This window comes from Neolamprologus brichardi, chromosome 16 (assembly GCF_056152115.1).
Source record: "Neolamprologus brichardi isolate AB-2024 chromosome 16, ASM5615211v1, whole genome shotgun sequence".
NCBI lineage: Eukaryota > Metazoa > Chordata > Actinopteri > Cichliformes > Cichlidae > Neolamprologus > Neolamprologus brichardi.
The window spans coordinates 22,737,211-22,750,848 of record NC_142119.1 but is presented as its reverse complement, the minus strand read 5'-3'; the positions used below and the strand labels follow the sequence as shown (position 1 = coordinate 22,750,848).

General features: G+C 42.7%; 1 protein-coding gene across 1 annotated transcript in view; it reads left to right on the top strand.

Moving 5' to 3' along the window:
- The window catches only part of anos1 (anosmin 1), a 40,836-nt gene that overhangs the window by 25,304 nt on the left and 1,894 nt on the right, over positions 1-13,638 (top strand). The window contains exons 5-13 of the mRNA XM_006788374.3: positions 1,718-1,902; positions 2,219-2,348; positions 4,371-4,576; positions 5,945-6,089; positions 7,981-8,127; positions 10,532-10,620; positions 11,762-11,933; positions 12,231-12,451; positions 13,081-13,222. Of these exons, the coding sequence (XP_006788437.2) occupies positions 1,718-1,902; positions 2,219-2,348; positions 4,371-4,576; positions 5,945-6,089; positions 7,981-8,127; positions 10,532-10,620; positions 11,762-11,933; positions 12,231-12,451; positions 13,081-13,222 (1,437 nt within the window). The remainder of the gene's footprint in view (positions 1-1,717; positions 1,903-2,218; positions 2,349-4,370; positions 4,577-5,944; positions 6,090-7,980; positions 8,128-10,531; positions 10,621-11,761; positions 11,934-12,230; positions 12,452-13,080; positions 13,223-13,638) is intronic.

The window sequence follows — 13,638 nt, the reverse complement described above, 5'->3', positions numbered from 1 at the left end:
TGTATAGAAATAGAAATAACTAGCTTATTAGACAGTCTCTCCTTTTATACTTCTTTCGTTTTCATATTATTCTCTCTAGTTTTTCTCATTCCTGGGAAGAATTGGCTCGACATGCAACACAAGCCTGCACGTTTTGCATGTTTTCTATTTCTGAGACGAAAAAAAAGAAAGAGAGAATGTCAGAATTTAATTAAATGTAGCCATAGTCACGCTGTCACAACAAGTCAGTCAGTCTGCAAGCCCCCCTCGCATTACTGTAAATCATTGTGCTACATGGAGTATTTACACTGTTTTCCTCACCCCCTGTAATTAGAGCAGTCATTATGACAGTATGTGCGTGAGTATTGAGAATTATATTCCTGGAGTGTAATTGTTGGCATGATTAAGACATGAATGAACGCTGTACCCTTGATCGTGCTTCAGCAACAGTTGCATCATGATTTGGAGTAAGTGTGTGGCAAGGAGAAAAAAAAGAATGAAGCGTGATTTTTTTTCTATTTATTTATTTATTTTTTTTGGACCAAACCTGTCTCGAAGGTTATCTCACGGAAGAGCATTAATTGTCCTCCTACGTATTGTCAAAGAGACGTGCGGCGTGTGTGCGTCTTTGTATTTTCGTGTGTAGCTTTGCGAGCACTTGTGTGACTTTGTGGGAAGATGAGCGAAGACAGAAGGGGAAGAGGAATGCTGCGGTTACCTCGGTGTTGATTATTGCGCAGGAAATATGACACGTTTGTTCGCGCACGCTCTGCTGTGGAGCTGTGAAACCACAGCACAATGACCCCCAGCTGTTAGTATGCAGAAAGCTGTTATCAACGGGACAAAACAAAGTACTGAGTCCTTATGCATATAACTCAAGGGGTCCTCCTTCCATGATTCTTGCGCATCAGTCACTTTTTCATGCTCTGCAAGGGGGCTGAATAGACATATAAGCCTATCAGATGCTCTGAATGCAAATCGCACTCTTATGTTGTTTACCGACATGATAGCCTTGAGTGTGGAGAGATGCCGATCATAAATGCGAAGCAGCAGTGGGCCGTTCGGCAGCGTCAGAGGTCCAACATAATGTTCTGAAGTGCTAGGTGATTTATGGAGAACTGTTGGACGTGTTGGGCCTTCTCCTGTAGTTCCAAACTTGCTTTTCCAATCTCCATCTCATTATCACCGTGCCCGACGCTCAATCAACAACTCACTACGTGTCCAGTGCAATAAATTTACTTGAGAGAGTCAGTCTGACTTGGCAGAATGTTTGGCCGGTCCCGCACTTAATAAATCTCTAATTTATTGCACATGGCCGCACTGACTTTGACTGAAAGGCTGAATCTGAAGTTCAGTGATGCAAATTAACGCTGCATGCATGTGCGCGGATGCTTGTACTGGATTATTTTGCGTCTGCGAGCGAGAGAAAGAGAGCATACCTAAATGCAAACTGCGTGTATCATCACTAAGAAACGCAGCTACTAAAACACAGGAAATCTGCCACAGTAGAAAGACGACGTTGTTGACCCGCAGCATGTATTTAATCTTTTGCGATGAGATCATGTCTCATTTTGAAATCTGTATCTGTCCAATTCAGAGGGAGTCATTCATATTTCCAACCTACATTAGTCAGGAGAGGAAAACAAGACATATTACGTATAATTTCTCCAACAATGTTCCACACAAGTGGTGATATTAATCCTTGTCAGTGTTTCAACATCCTTTCTTGTACTTTTAGGAGTCCCTCTGAAGCCGAGGAAAGAGCTGGTGTTCCTGGAGCACCCGTCCGGTCAGCTGGAGATCCGCTGGTCCTCCAAGTTCAACATATCCGTGGAGCCTGTGCTCTATGTGGTGCAACGCCGCTGGAACTACGGTATTCATCCCAGTGAGGATGATGCCACGGAGTGGCAGACAGTCGCACAGGTAGAAACCGATACACCACACAGATAAAATACTGGAGAATCCCATAAATGCATGAAGTCTGTCGTGCAAGGACTCTTCTTCTCGTCACATTTGTATCCGAATGAATTTACAGTTTCACGTGTCCCAGCATGCCACAGCTGCGAAACTGCTGCTCTGCACTGCAACATGCGGTCGCACGTTCCTCACAGTGTCTTTGATAGTTTGGCAATGAGAAACACACAGATGAATGATGTGGCAGCACACTCACATGGGGCTGTGACCCTGTGTAAACCCTGACCCCTGTGGTTTGCTCCCCCCACCCCCATCTGTCCCTCAGACTGCAGAGGAACGCATCCAACTGGCTGACATCAGAGCTAGCAGATGGTACCAGTTCAGAGTTGCAGCAGTCAATGTCCACGGGACCCGCGGCTTTACTGCACCCAGCAAACACTTCCGCTCCTCCAGAGGTCTGTGTGTTTATCTGCATATCCAAGTGTGTGTGTGTGTGTGTGTGTGTGTGTGTGTGTGTGGCCTTGCCTTGTGTGTCGGTTCCTTCCCTCCATTTGTTATGTTTGAGACCTTGGAACAGGTGAAGCCTCGGGGAAGTGTTTTAAGCAGGTCTATTTGGTAAATATTCCCTCTGAATGTCAGACTACAAGCCTTCTGTATTACCGACTGAGACATTTTTGGTTTCGTGTATTGTGTGTCCTAAACACTTCAGTCCCGCAGCTCCATTAGGCAACAGCAAATTGATTATGACTGAAACATGACTGGTTAAGCCAAACACACATTTATTAAATTTGAATTATAGCTTTAGACTGTTTAAATATGTTTATATAAAACTAAATTTGGGATTTAAAACCGCTGAATTCTTTCATATACTGTGTTAAACCTGAATTGTAAATAAATGTCTCCCGTCCAAAGTTTCCACACATTTACCCAGCGAGCTAAACGAAATTCACGCTGATGCCAAGTGGAATGTGAGTAATGAGGAGTGCTTGGGTGCACAGAGCATTCATTTTCTGTATTGCAATGAGATCTTTACTTACATCTTCAAAGCAGGGCTTTCCCCTTTTTACAGTCATATAAAATGTAATAAGTCTGAATTAGTCAGGATACAGCAGGTTTCAAATGAATGCAAGTGTTGTCTTGCTTCCAGACAAAGTGATGTAACCCAGGCACATTTCAGATCTTTGCCACAGATTAGTGAACTCTGATGGCATCCCGTGTTACTGCTGGGACATTTTAAATAGCTGTGTTGTATTGCAGATGGCATTTGTTAAAGTCACGGACAGTTGTTTTGTGGTTCTTCAGGGATTACAGGATTGTGAGTGTAACACTGTGTCTACAGTGCATCTGATTTATATCAGATACTGTTTGTTGGCAAGGCAGCAGGTTTTACCGTTATGCCTTCATTGGCCTTAAGCTGAGTGTCTTTAGATGTATATTGTGAAACATATACAAGGCATAAAGTGTTCTCTAGTGGAGCACTCGCCATTTTCTGCCAAATCCTAGAAATGGTACCAAGTACAAAACGTATTAGTGTGTTTCCTGGTGTGTTGACCTGTCCTGTCAATCCTTTGTCATGCCGTAGCTCCCCGAGGCATTTTGAAAGGCTTTCAGACCACCTGACCTCCAATCAGGCCAATCGCTGCGAGGATGTTGATAGATTGATGAGAGCTGCCACGGGTTTGATGAAGTCCTGACCATTCTGTCATGCCGCTGTTATTTATATAGTTCGGTCATTTCATCTGAATGCAATTTCACACTACTATACTTTGTTAGGGCAATTTGTAAAAGCTGACTGCTTATTTATATTTCATGGCCAGCATCAGCTGGTTTGGCGAACCGATGTGTCCGATTGTGTTTTTTAGAGTGGATTAAATGTGTTTCAGGTGGGAGAGAGCAGGAGAGAGGAGAGCCAACTGGGTTGTGGCATGAATCATTTTCTCATTACAGAAAGACCGTTCCCCTTCTGGTCTGTCATCTGGCATGTAGCCCTGCCTGTCCTCTTGCACCAGGCTGACATCGGCCGACAGCAGTAGGCTGGGTCGCTGCACATACGGATGGGTTCAGATCCAGCTTTACGCTGGACACATGCATATTAGTAGGAGTACTGGAATTCTAAGTGTGGACCGTGCAGCCAGAGTGAGCAGCATGTGTTTGTTAACCCTTGACCTGTACTCTCAGTCCTGCCGAACGCTGTCATAGAAATGACACGACACCTGTCATAACACCTCACGACAGATTGTTAATAGGGGACTAATTACTTTGCACAGTGCCATGCGCGTTCCCCTCCTCAGCTGTGGAGGTGAAAGGTATCTTGGGTTGTAATACTTTCTACCTGAAAAGTGCCTTGGACCAAGATTTGCCATATCCAAGAACTAGAGGTCCAGTTTGTTTCCATCTCTAAGTGTTAACAGATGTATTTAGAATCAACACCAACTCACAGTGTTGTTTCTATGTCTGCGTTGTTGCTATGTCTTCAGATCCATCTGCCCCTCCCAGCCCGAGCAGTCTGTGTGTCACCAACGTGACTCTGGGTGAGGAAGGCCTGGTGACAGTTCGTCTCAACTGGACATTGCCAGAGGAGCCCGATATCCCCATACATCACTACAAAGTGTTCTGGAGCTGGACCGTGCCCACCAAGTCCATGGTGCCATCTAAGAAGAAAAGGAGAAAGACCACCAATGGGGTAATCTTCTCACTCTGTCTGAGTGATGTGTTCTTTTTCTTTCTTTCCTTTATCCGGTCTCTAAGACTACAAGCGCTCTTCCAAGATTATTTCAGCATCTTTTCTCCCAGTTTCGGTACAACTCTACAAATATGCTTGGGCCCGCAGTGGGGGGAAAAGATAAACATGGAATCGGAATGATATTTATTTATGTGTAGGGAAGATCACTTATCCTCAGTGATACAATAAGTTCTTGATTGTTTTAATTCCTTACGCTGATGAAAGAACCTTTAAACACAGATTTAAGATTTGAGAGAAAGCACATTAAGTGTGATGGATAGCCTTGTTTAAAGCAATAAATCACAATTTCAAGGTGTGTGTATGTGCTTCTTATATCGATGTTTGTACATTTCATTTTCTGCTGCTCATTATTTGATTGTGTAATGTAGTTATTTTAAAAATCAGTTTTCTTACACACGTTTTAGCTGTTAAATCCAGCTGCATTCAAAATTCTTAACTTATTACTTTCTTTTCAATCATTGCAAAGTATATTTAAGACATTCTTTAATAATGACATGAATAGCATATTTAGAGCGAATTGTGCTGATCCTCTTTATTAATGCCCTTGTTATTCTTTAGAGCAGTTTATTTTGCATGCTAGAACATTTTGCTCTCAGCTGTTTGTACCAGCCAGAAACAAGAGTTTCTTTGGCATCTTTTTAAGCGTAGACATTACACATAAATCACATGACCAAGATCACTGGCTGCTCTCAAAAATGTAATACTTGTTTGAGATTTTACACAATATTTCCATTAGCATCTGACCTGATATGGTATAGATGTGGCTCAGGAGGATGTCATTAAGAGACTCGGCCAAAAGATTGGATAGTCCAGACCTGCCTTCATAGAGTCTTCTCCTGAATTAATTTTTGAAATGCATACCAGATGTGCCACAAAGGAGATAGAGGTGGTAGACACCGGACACCTATTGACACATGTACTACTGGTTTCCACTTTGGCACCTCAGGGCTTTGAAAGCAGCCTGCTGGCAGAGGAATGTCAAAACACCCACAGTCAATAACAAGAACTCATCAAGTTCATGCTGATGGAGGAATGCTAGAAGCCAAACACAGTGAAGAAGCCCTGGGAGGCTCTGATAACATGGCTCTGTCTTAAGGCCCTAAAGGCTATCTCCTCACCACCATCCCCTTTTTCAGCTCCACATGTGTTCATAATAAGTAGGGCTTTCCCACAGGCCTGTGTTGTCTGCCATTGAGCTGGGCTGGAGCTGTGGCTGGTACAGTGACTTTAAATATAAGCTCATGTGACAGTGTGGTTACATACAAATGGCAAAAGCCAAGTAGGTTTTTTTTTTTGTTGTTGTTACAGGCTCAAAACTGGGTAGATCTGGAGGGACTGGAACAAAACAGCAGTTACACTGTGGAGCTGCAGGCTGTCACATACTGGGGGCAGGTGCGTCTGAAGAGCTCCAAGGCCTCCCTTCACTTCAGCACCAGTCAGAATAATGACTCAGGTAAACATTATTATCCTATTCTTTACCCTTGCTAGAAGCGTGGCTTCGGGAATGACAGACAGAATGTCAGTCGGTTGATGAAATTCTGAACAGACATAAGTCACATCGTGAAAATCCAAATAACTGATTCTGCCTTGATTCTCGTGACTCTGTGAGCCTGATTAAGTTTGGTGCCTGAATCCCTGTCAAATGTTATCAAGCATTTAATCTGCACCCAACTGATTTTTAAATGCTAAACAGCACATTATTTTGCACATTTTAGCACGTAAAGGGGCGTTAACATTTAACTCAAACTACCAGTGTGCCTTAGCGTAGCCCCTCAGATCTGCTAGCATGGTTGGCATAAATCATGAATTCATTTAAAGCACGTTTTTGAGATGGTCCTAAAGGAAGAGCAGCTAACAGAGAAAAATGGCTAAATTAAAAACCTGCTGTATATATTAAAAAAATTGTAACAGTTTCACAATTATAGAATTGAAACAACAGAATTCTGCTAATGCACATTTTTCCAAGATTGCACCCAAAAACTACAACCCATGATAGAAGTATAGTTATCAATATGGAAATTTGCACGTGTGCATAAGAAGCAGTTGGTGTGGTGGTAGATATCAGATGCCTCCCATGCATCATGTGATGCATGAAATCATATGTGTAGTAATTGGCTTGTGGTGCATGGCATCATAATTGCTTACATAAAGTATTTTTTCCCCCATAACTTTTGTAATAAATTTACACTGAAAAGAAAAAATAATTTTACATTATTTGGGGGTCAGCACAGACGGTGAGCACTGTTGCCTCTCAGCAAGAAAGTCCTGGGTTTGAATCCACCATCTGGATGGGGACCTTTCTGTGGGGAGTTTGTGTGTTCTACCCATTTTGTCTGGGTTTTCTCCCACAGACCAGAGACATGTAATTAGTGGGGTTGGGTTAACTAGTGATTCTTAGTTGCCCATAGGTATGAAGGTGAGCTTGAATGGTTTTCTGTCTCTGTGTTGGCCCTGCGACAAGCTGGCAACCTGTCCAGAGTGTACCCTGCCTCTCACCTTATGCTAGTTGGGATAAACTTAAGCCTTCCTGCAACCCTGAATTGGATAAGCAGAAGAGGATGGAAGGGTGGAAGGATATTATTCTGATGCCTTCTGTTGAAAACAATGAAAACTGGAAAAACAAAATATGAAAGTTGCATTTTTGGAATTAAACTCCTGAGAGTCAAATATTAGCCAGAAGTTACAGGAGTGGAACTTTTACTTCTATTTACAACATGTTCAAATTAATTATATTTTAATCATAATCGTTATGTTTAGCCAAAGATCCTTTGAAACTGACACAACTGAGGTTAGGCACTCACTGTTGATGCACAAACAGGGCCACCGCTACCTGAAATCAAACGAAACTTGGATGAAGCTGCAGCTGTCTAATTGCTGAGCCATATGGGATTTGAGAAAAAACAGCTCCAGTTTTCTTTTTTGTTTGTTTGCTTTTCATGATAGCTGAATTTGCCTAATTTGAGGTAAACAATCATCATGAGATTTGCAACAAAAAAAAAGCTGGAAAAGCTAAGATACACTGACAGCACATCTGCAATCATTTGGAGTTCTTGAACTCTTGGGAAGCGCAGGCCAAGCCTCAAAGCTATCTGTGTGTGTGTGTGTGTGTGTATGAGTGTTTTTCTTTTTTTCAAATGTATACGAGGTTCTAAAATGAATTGAATTGCCAACCTGCTTCTTTGTGTACAAATCAAGTTACAGCACATTTGTGCATGAAGAACATGTTGTTCACTGCCATGATCTTACAAAGAAATAATAGTGTTTCTGTTACCATGCTGGACTGTTTTCTGCAACAAAGTCACTTTCATGTCTTAGCTACAAACATTTCTCATTTCTCATCCCAGCAAAATCTGTGCTCAAGTCAAAGAAGGAGGAGATATCCCTTCTTGGTTCGACCCTGGCCAAACGCCCTTCTGGCCCTCTAGAAGTAGGCACGCCCTTTTACCAGGACGGCCAGCTGCAGGTCCGTGTCTACTGGAAGAAGAGAGGAGGTGAGCTCCCTACTGTAGTGATTTATGGCTTCGTTAGAATCTAATTAGCACCCCATCATGCCCATCAATCACTATGACTCATGTGTACCATAATAAAATGTTATGACTGATTCCCACTTACTCAAACAATCGAAATTTCCTTCTTTTTTTTTAATGAATGCGGTATCAGATGGTGTAAATGAAACAATGTGTCTTTGTGAGAGCTGTGTAATGTGAGTGCTGGGCAAAAACCGCACACGGACGGGTAAAGCAGAGCCACCGTTTAGTAAAGAACAATAAACACACAGAGTCAGAGTTGTGCAATGGGATTTATTGACAGCTGTATTTAATAGATTCTTGCCTTCGCATTAGTGTTGAAGCGGTCGATTTTCTTTTTACGAGACTTGATGTCATAGAAAGCGGGCTTGGTGGTGGATTGAAGCACTGTAACGGGTTAAAAAGAAACCTATAGGAATGGCTGTCTCTGCGGCATTCACTCCCAAAAACTTTCTGTTAATACCAGAATGAAAATATGGAAACCTTGAAAGCGATGCTCTCAGGGTAACCTGTCAAGTCCCATTCACTGGTCTATGTTATGTTACTAATATATGTCATCGCCCAAGCCAAACTCCACATCTTGGAGTCAAGAATGCAAACCCTGGCTGAAGGAGAGGCCTGGTGAGACACCAACTGCTGAATCAGAACGAGGGGGGGAGGTTATGGAGTTGGCCCAGAGCTGTTAGCAAGGTTGGCCTGGTCTCAGAGAGCTGAGTGATGCTGACGGGATCAAGCATGCCTGGGGAATCACGGTGTTGCAGAGCAGAGAGCTAATCTCGGTCCAGCTTCTCTTTCTGCGTCTTGTTTCGTGGGTCCCCGTCTGCAGCGTGTGCATCACTGCCACTCGTTAGTCTGAGTGATGACCCTGGCTTGGACTCTGACAACGGGCGCTCCACTACCGTAAACACACAGACATACGGATGGCCTCAGGAGGGCTGAAGAGTCTCTGGACATCTGGCTTGTGTGGCAGAGAAAGCGACAGGTTAACTGAACCATGATTAAACTCTCATTCATTGTCTCTGTGATTCAAAACAGCCTAGCCTCTGGGTTGTGTCCAGCAGACGAAAGAGAACCATATTGTACACGAGCTCAGATAATATATCTGTCTGCTTAACACCCAGACAATAGACGGCAGATCAGCTGTGGCGGGACTTCAGAGGCTGGCTTCCAGTCATGATTTATCGAACGCTGCTGCGGTTCTGTTCTCTACCTGATTTCCATGTCCTATTTCTTGTCTTACATACCACTGCCCTCCTTCAGTCAGACCGGGCTAGGCATATCTTGTTTATGTTCTTTCCCCGATTTCCCGGTTCCCTGTAATTCCTCTCTTCTGCTTCCAAAGAGCTCTGGGGCTTTAAGTGCCAGATCTGTGTCTAAGCCTTCAAAGGACCCCTTTTATCTGCAAACTACAACCCAGGCCCCTACTGAGGGGTGAACATAGCACAACTCAATTATTAATCAGAGAAGTATTTCATATATTCAAGGGACACAGCTAAATGAATAATAAATCCAGTAACATAAGATGAGGTAGATAAATATTGCTGATGAGGTTGAGCTGGGCTACTGTACAGTAATGAAGTGAATGTTGCTAAATGTCAAGAGCTGGGCCGAGTACAGCTGCTGTTTCGCAGAAGCAGGATTTGGACCACGATGAGCTTTTCAGCAGACAAAAGGGCAGATCTAGGAAGCTGGAAAGTTGTAATTGATAATTGCAAAGACAACAAATTGAGTTCACTCTTTTTCATGTTAGGAAAGAGATACCAATAGTATCTGATCCCAAACAAGGAAATCAGTGATTTCAGCCTGTCAGATTTGCTTCTGATGTCAGATAAATGTTTGATGGCTGCAATGCAATCCTAAGTACAGTTGCTTAAATACTAATTTATAATCCACTGGAATATGTCATGTCCACCACTGGGAGTAAATCGAGTGTTTCTCAAGCATGTGGTCAAAAAGTTCAAGAACTGAAAAAACATCAAAATCAGCCATGGTTGCATCTGAGCTACAGCCACTTAGTTACTCATGCTCTTACTGTGCTTGTGTGGGTTTCCTTTGGGTACCCTGGCTTCCTCTCACAGTTTAAAGACGTGCATGTTAGGTAATTGGTGATTTTTAAATTGGCCGTGGATATGAGGTAGATGAAGTGCTCAAAGTGGGCAGAATGACACACCGGATGAAGAAAAGTGCTAAATAAATGGCAGTCCATACGTGCTGTAATAATACACCCATAGTTTTTTGTAATGTTTTTTTTAATGCACAACTTCCCTTTCTTTTATATACACATCATAATTAAATTATATATAAAAAAAATAACTGACTGAGTAATTTCTCTCTTACATTCTCTATTCTCCTCCTTTCTTTGTTTCAGACTCCTCTGTGAGTCGCTACCATGTCCAGTGGATGCCAGAGTACTGCAGCCACAACGAGACCCAAGGACCGCAGAAGTCCGTCACGCAGGTCAGTCCCCAGAAGCTGTTACACACCACTTCCAGCTGGGGGTCCTTTCTCATAGGGCAGCGCATTAGAGCAGTGGCATGGTCAGAAGCTTTGTGCTAAGCAAAGCATGTGCCTAAGCCTTTGTTTGATGCTCAGGAAGAATAGCTCCACTAAGGAAAACAACTGCGCAGAGTGAATCAGGAGCCCTGTTGTGTTAGATTTGCACCAGGCAAACCAGTGGCTGTTGTTTTGAATATTACGAGTCAGTCGTGTGGTCACGCATGCGGTGTGTTGGCCAGTAACTTTTATTTACTTAAACAATGTTTCCCAGATTTCAGCAGCCCCAGCCGTGCGACTGTGTGGGGCTTTGTTTTAGGATGCAGTGTTGTCTGTGTTGGAGAGCTTGACACAGAGAGGGTTAACTGTTTGTGCTCAGGCTGATACGTGATGGCAGAGGCTTGGTAATCAACACATTCTTTAGAAACCAGCACCGTGGTTGCTAGGAAATACATTTCCATTTTCTATAGATCACCAGGAAGGGTTGCAGCCTTGTGCTTTTATGTGAGCACAGTGGCTCATTCACTTTTAATCAAAGCTGTTACATATCAGTGAGAATATATTTATATATATTATATATATATATATATATATACACACACCCTTTCCCAAAGGGCTGTCTATTAATGGAGGCCCTGTTCTATTACTGAAAGTCTAAATCCACTACTCACTGGGTTTTGTTTTTTTTTGTTTCACAGAGAGCTGAGAAAAGCTTTTCTCATTCAGATCAATAGATGATTAAACTTAGAAATTAGTGTCAGTGTTACATGGCTCCAAAGAACCCATTAACGTGTTTTACAGGCCGTTTCAAATTAGGCATGAATTCGCTTTGATCGCTGCTTCTTGTTGAGGTTCTTGTGTTTATGCTGTGCCACATTTGGAAGCTATGAAAAAATCATTTCTATTACAGTTTGAATAGGAGAATAGTAGCCTAACCCCTACCATGTGAGAGTTCAAAGTAGTCCTCCAGTACGGTACGTGTTCCTGGGGCCTGAGTGGGAACGTGATCTGCGCCGTGTATTTAATTATCTCCCAAGCTCCATGGGACCTGACCTGGGTGACATGTCAAAGTCATCAGAACTGAGTAATGTGTTTCTTTGCACAGGAGAACTACATCAACCTCCCAGGCCTGCTGTTCTCCTGCAAGTACAAAGTCACTGTTCACATGCTGAAGTCCAAGAGGCGCTCGAAGGACGAGAGCACCACTTTCCTCACCCCATCCTGCGCTACCATCCGGAGCAAGACTCACAAACACATCCCCTGCCCAGAAGAGGGAGGTGAGTAGTCTGCTATTTGGGGGGATTTTAAAATTGACCCGCATTAGTGGAGACAATACAAAAACAGTTGTTAGAATATCATTATTATTATCATGATGATGAAAAAAAATCTCTATAGGTTTAACCTATATTTTAATTAGGTTTAAAATATAGGTTTAACACTTTCAGGATAAATGGTTTCTCACATAACCTTTCTTACAAAACCAGAGTAGCTGTATTTCTTTGTTACTTTGTCAGTCTTCACGGATGTTTCCCAAAAATGTTTCTATAATAATAACACCAACTTTGTCCTAACAGCTTCAGGGCTTCCGAAAGTTCTTGCTAAACCCGAGAACCTGACGGCTTCCTTCACGACCAGTGAGGGAAACATCACAGGCAACTTCCACTGGCGCGTCTCTAGGCTGGCTCCCCATCAGCGAATCACGGGCTTCCAGGTCACCTGGGCTGAAATCACAACTGAAAGCCGGCAAAACAGCCTGCCCAACAGCATCATCTCCCAGTCCCAGATCCTGCCACCAGTAAGTCTGTTTTCACTGAAGCAGAATTGGAGTTTAGCTAAAGTTTTGAATGTTAATATGGTTTTTATGAAACCACAGGAGATCGTGTTGTGACAAGACTATTAGTGTGTGCAACAGGAAAAGAAATTTATCTGTCAGATGTGACCGTGATTTGAGGATAACGCTGTTGTGGCTTCTTTGCATGAATCTTTTGATAAGCGGTAGTATGTAGACAGACACGGGGATAGATCTGAGGAAGTTTTTTGTCCTGCTGGAAGTTCTCCTCCTCTGCGTATTCATCTCCCTTCACGTCTGCCTCTTTCATCCTCCGTGAAAGCTCTGAAAAAGCTGCTCTTTGACATAATCTGTTCCATCAACAACACGTTCCGCCTATCTGCACCTCCCATCCTCTAGAGCTTGTCTATAAATAAAACAACCCACCGCACACTTTATCAACCTGGCAGTGAAAAGAGAGACAGACAGCCTTATGAAAACAAAGTCTTTGTTTTTGTCTGTGACTTGTGCAAAGACGGCTACACTCCCCTCTTTTGCGGCCCATTCACATTAAAGTCCTGTCAGAATCAAAGGCGTCTTCTGTTGCATTTTATCTGATTGCATGTCGTCTCCTGCTCCCCTCCTTCGTTTTGCAGGATCATAACTTGCTTGTAGTGTCCAACCTGCGGCCGTCCACCTACTACAGACTGGAGGTGCAGGTTATAACAACTGGAGGAGAAGGTCCTGCCACGGTTAAGACCTTTCAGACCCCGAACATACTGCCTGTCATACAACATCGTAAGTAGCAAGTCACTGTCAGCTTCCATAATTTATGAGCTGCACCTCTGTTTGCTCAGTTGAAATGATAATGCCAGCGATTCAACATTTGAAATTCATATCGAGACTCTTTTGTTTGGTGTCTGTTACTGTTCAGTCCTAATAGCATACTGTAGATCTTCTATTTGTAGCTGCTTAAACCATGGCTAAACAGTTATGTTTTGTCTTTGTAGTAAATATATGACTATATATGGTATTAATGCCTAATAAAATGTAAGAATATTTTTCTTGTGAAGTAATGAATCTACCTATTTTCCTCTGCTGATTGTGTAAATCAGCATGTTTTTGCTGTTACTGAAAGTAAAATGTAAATGTTAAGGTGTTGTGTCAACAGTGGCGTTGTCATAGCTACATGAAAAGCAATGTAGGTGTAATAT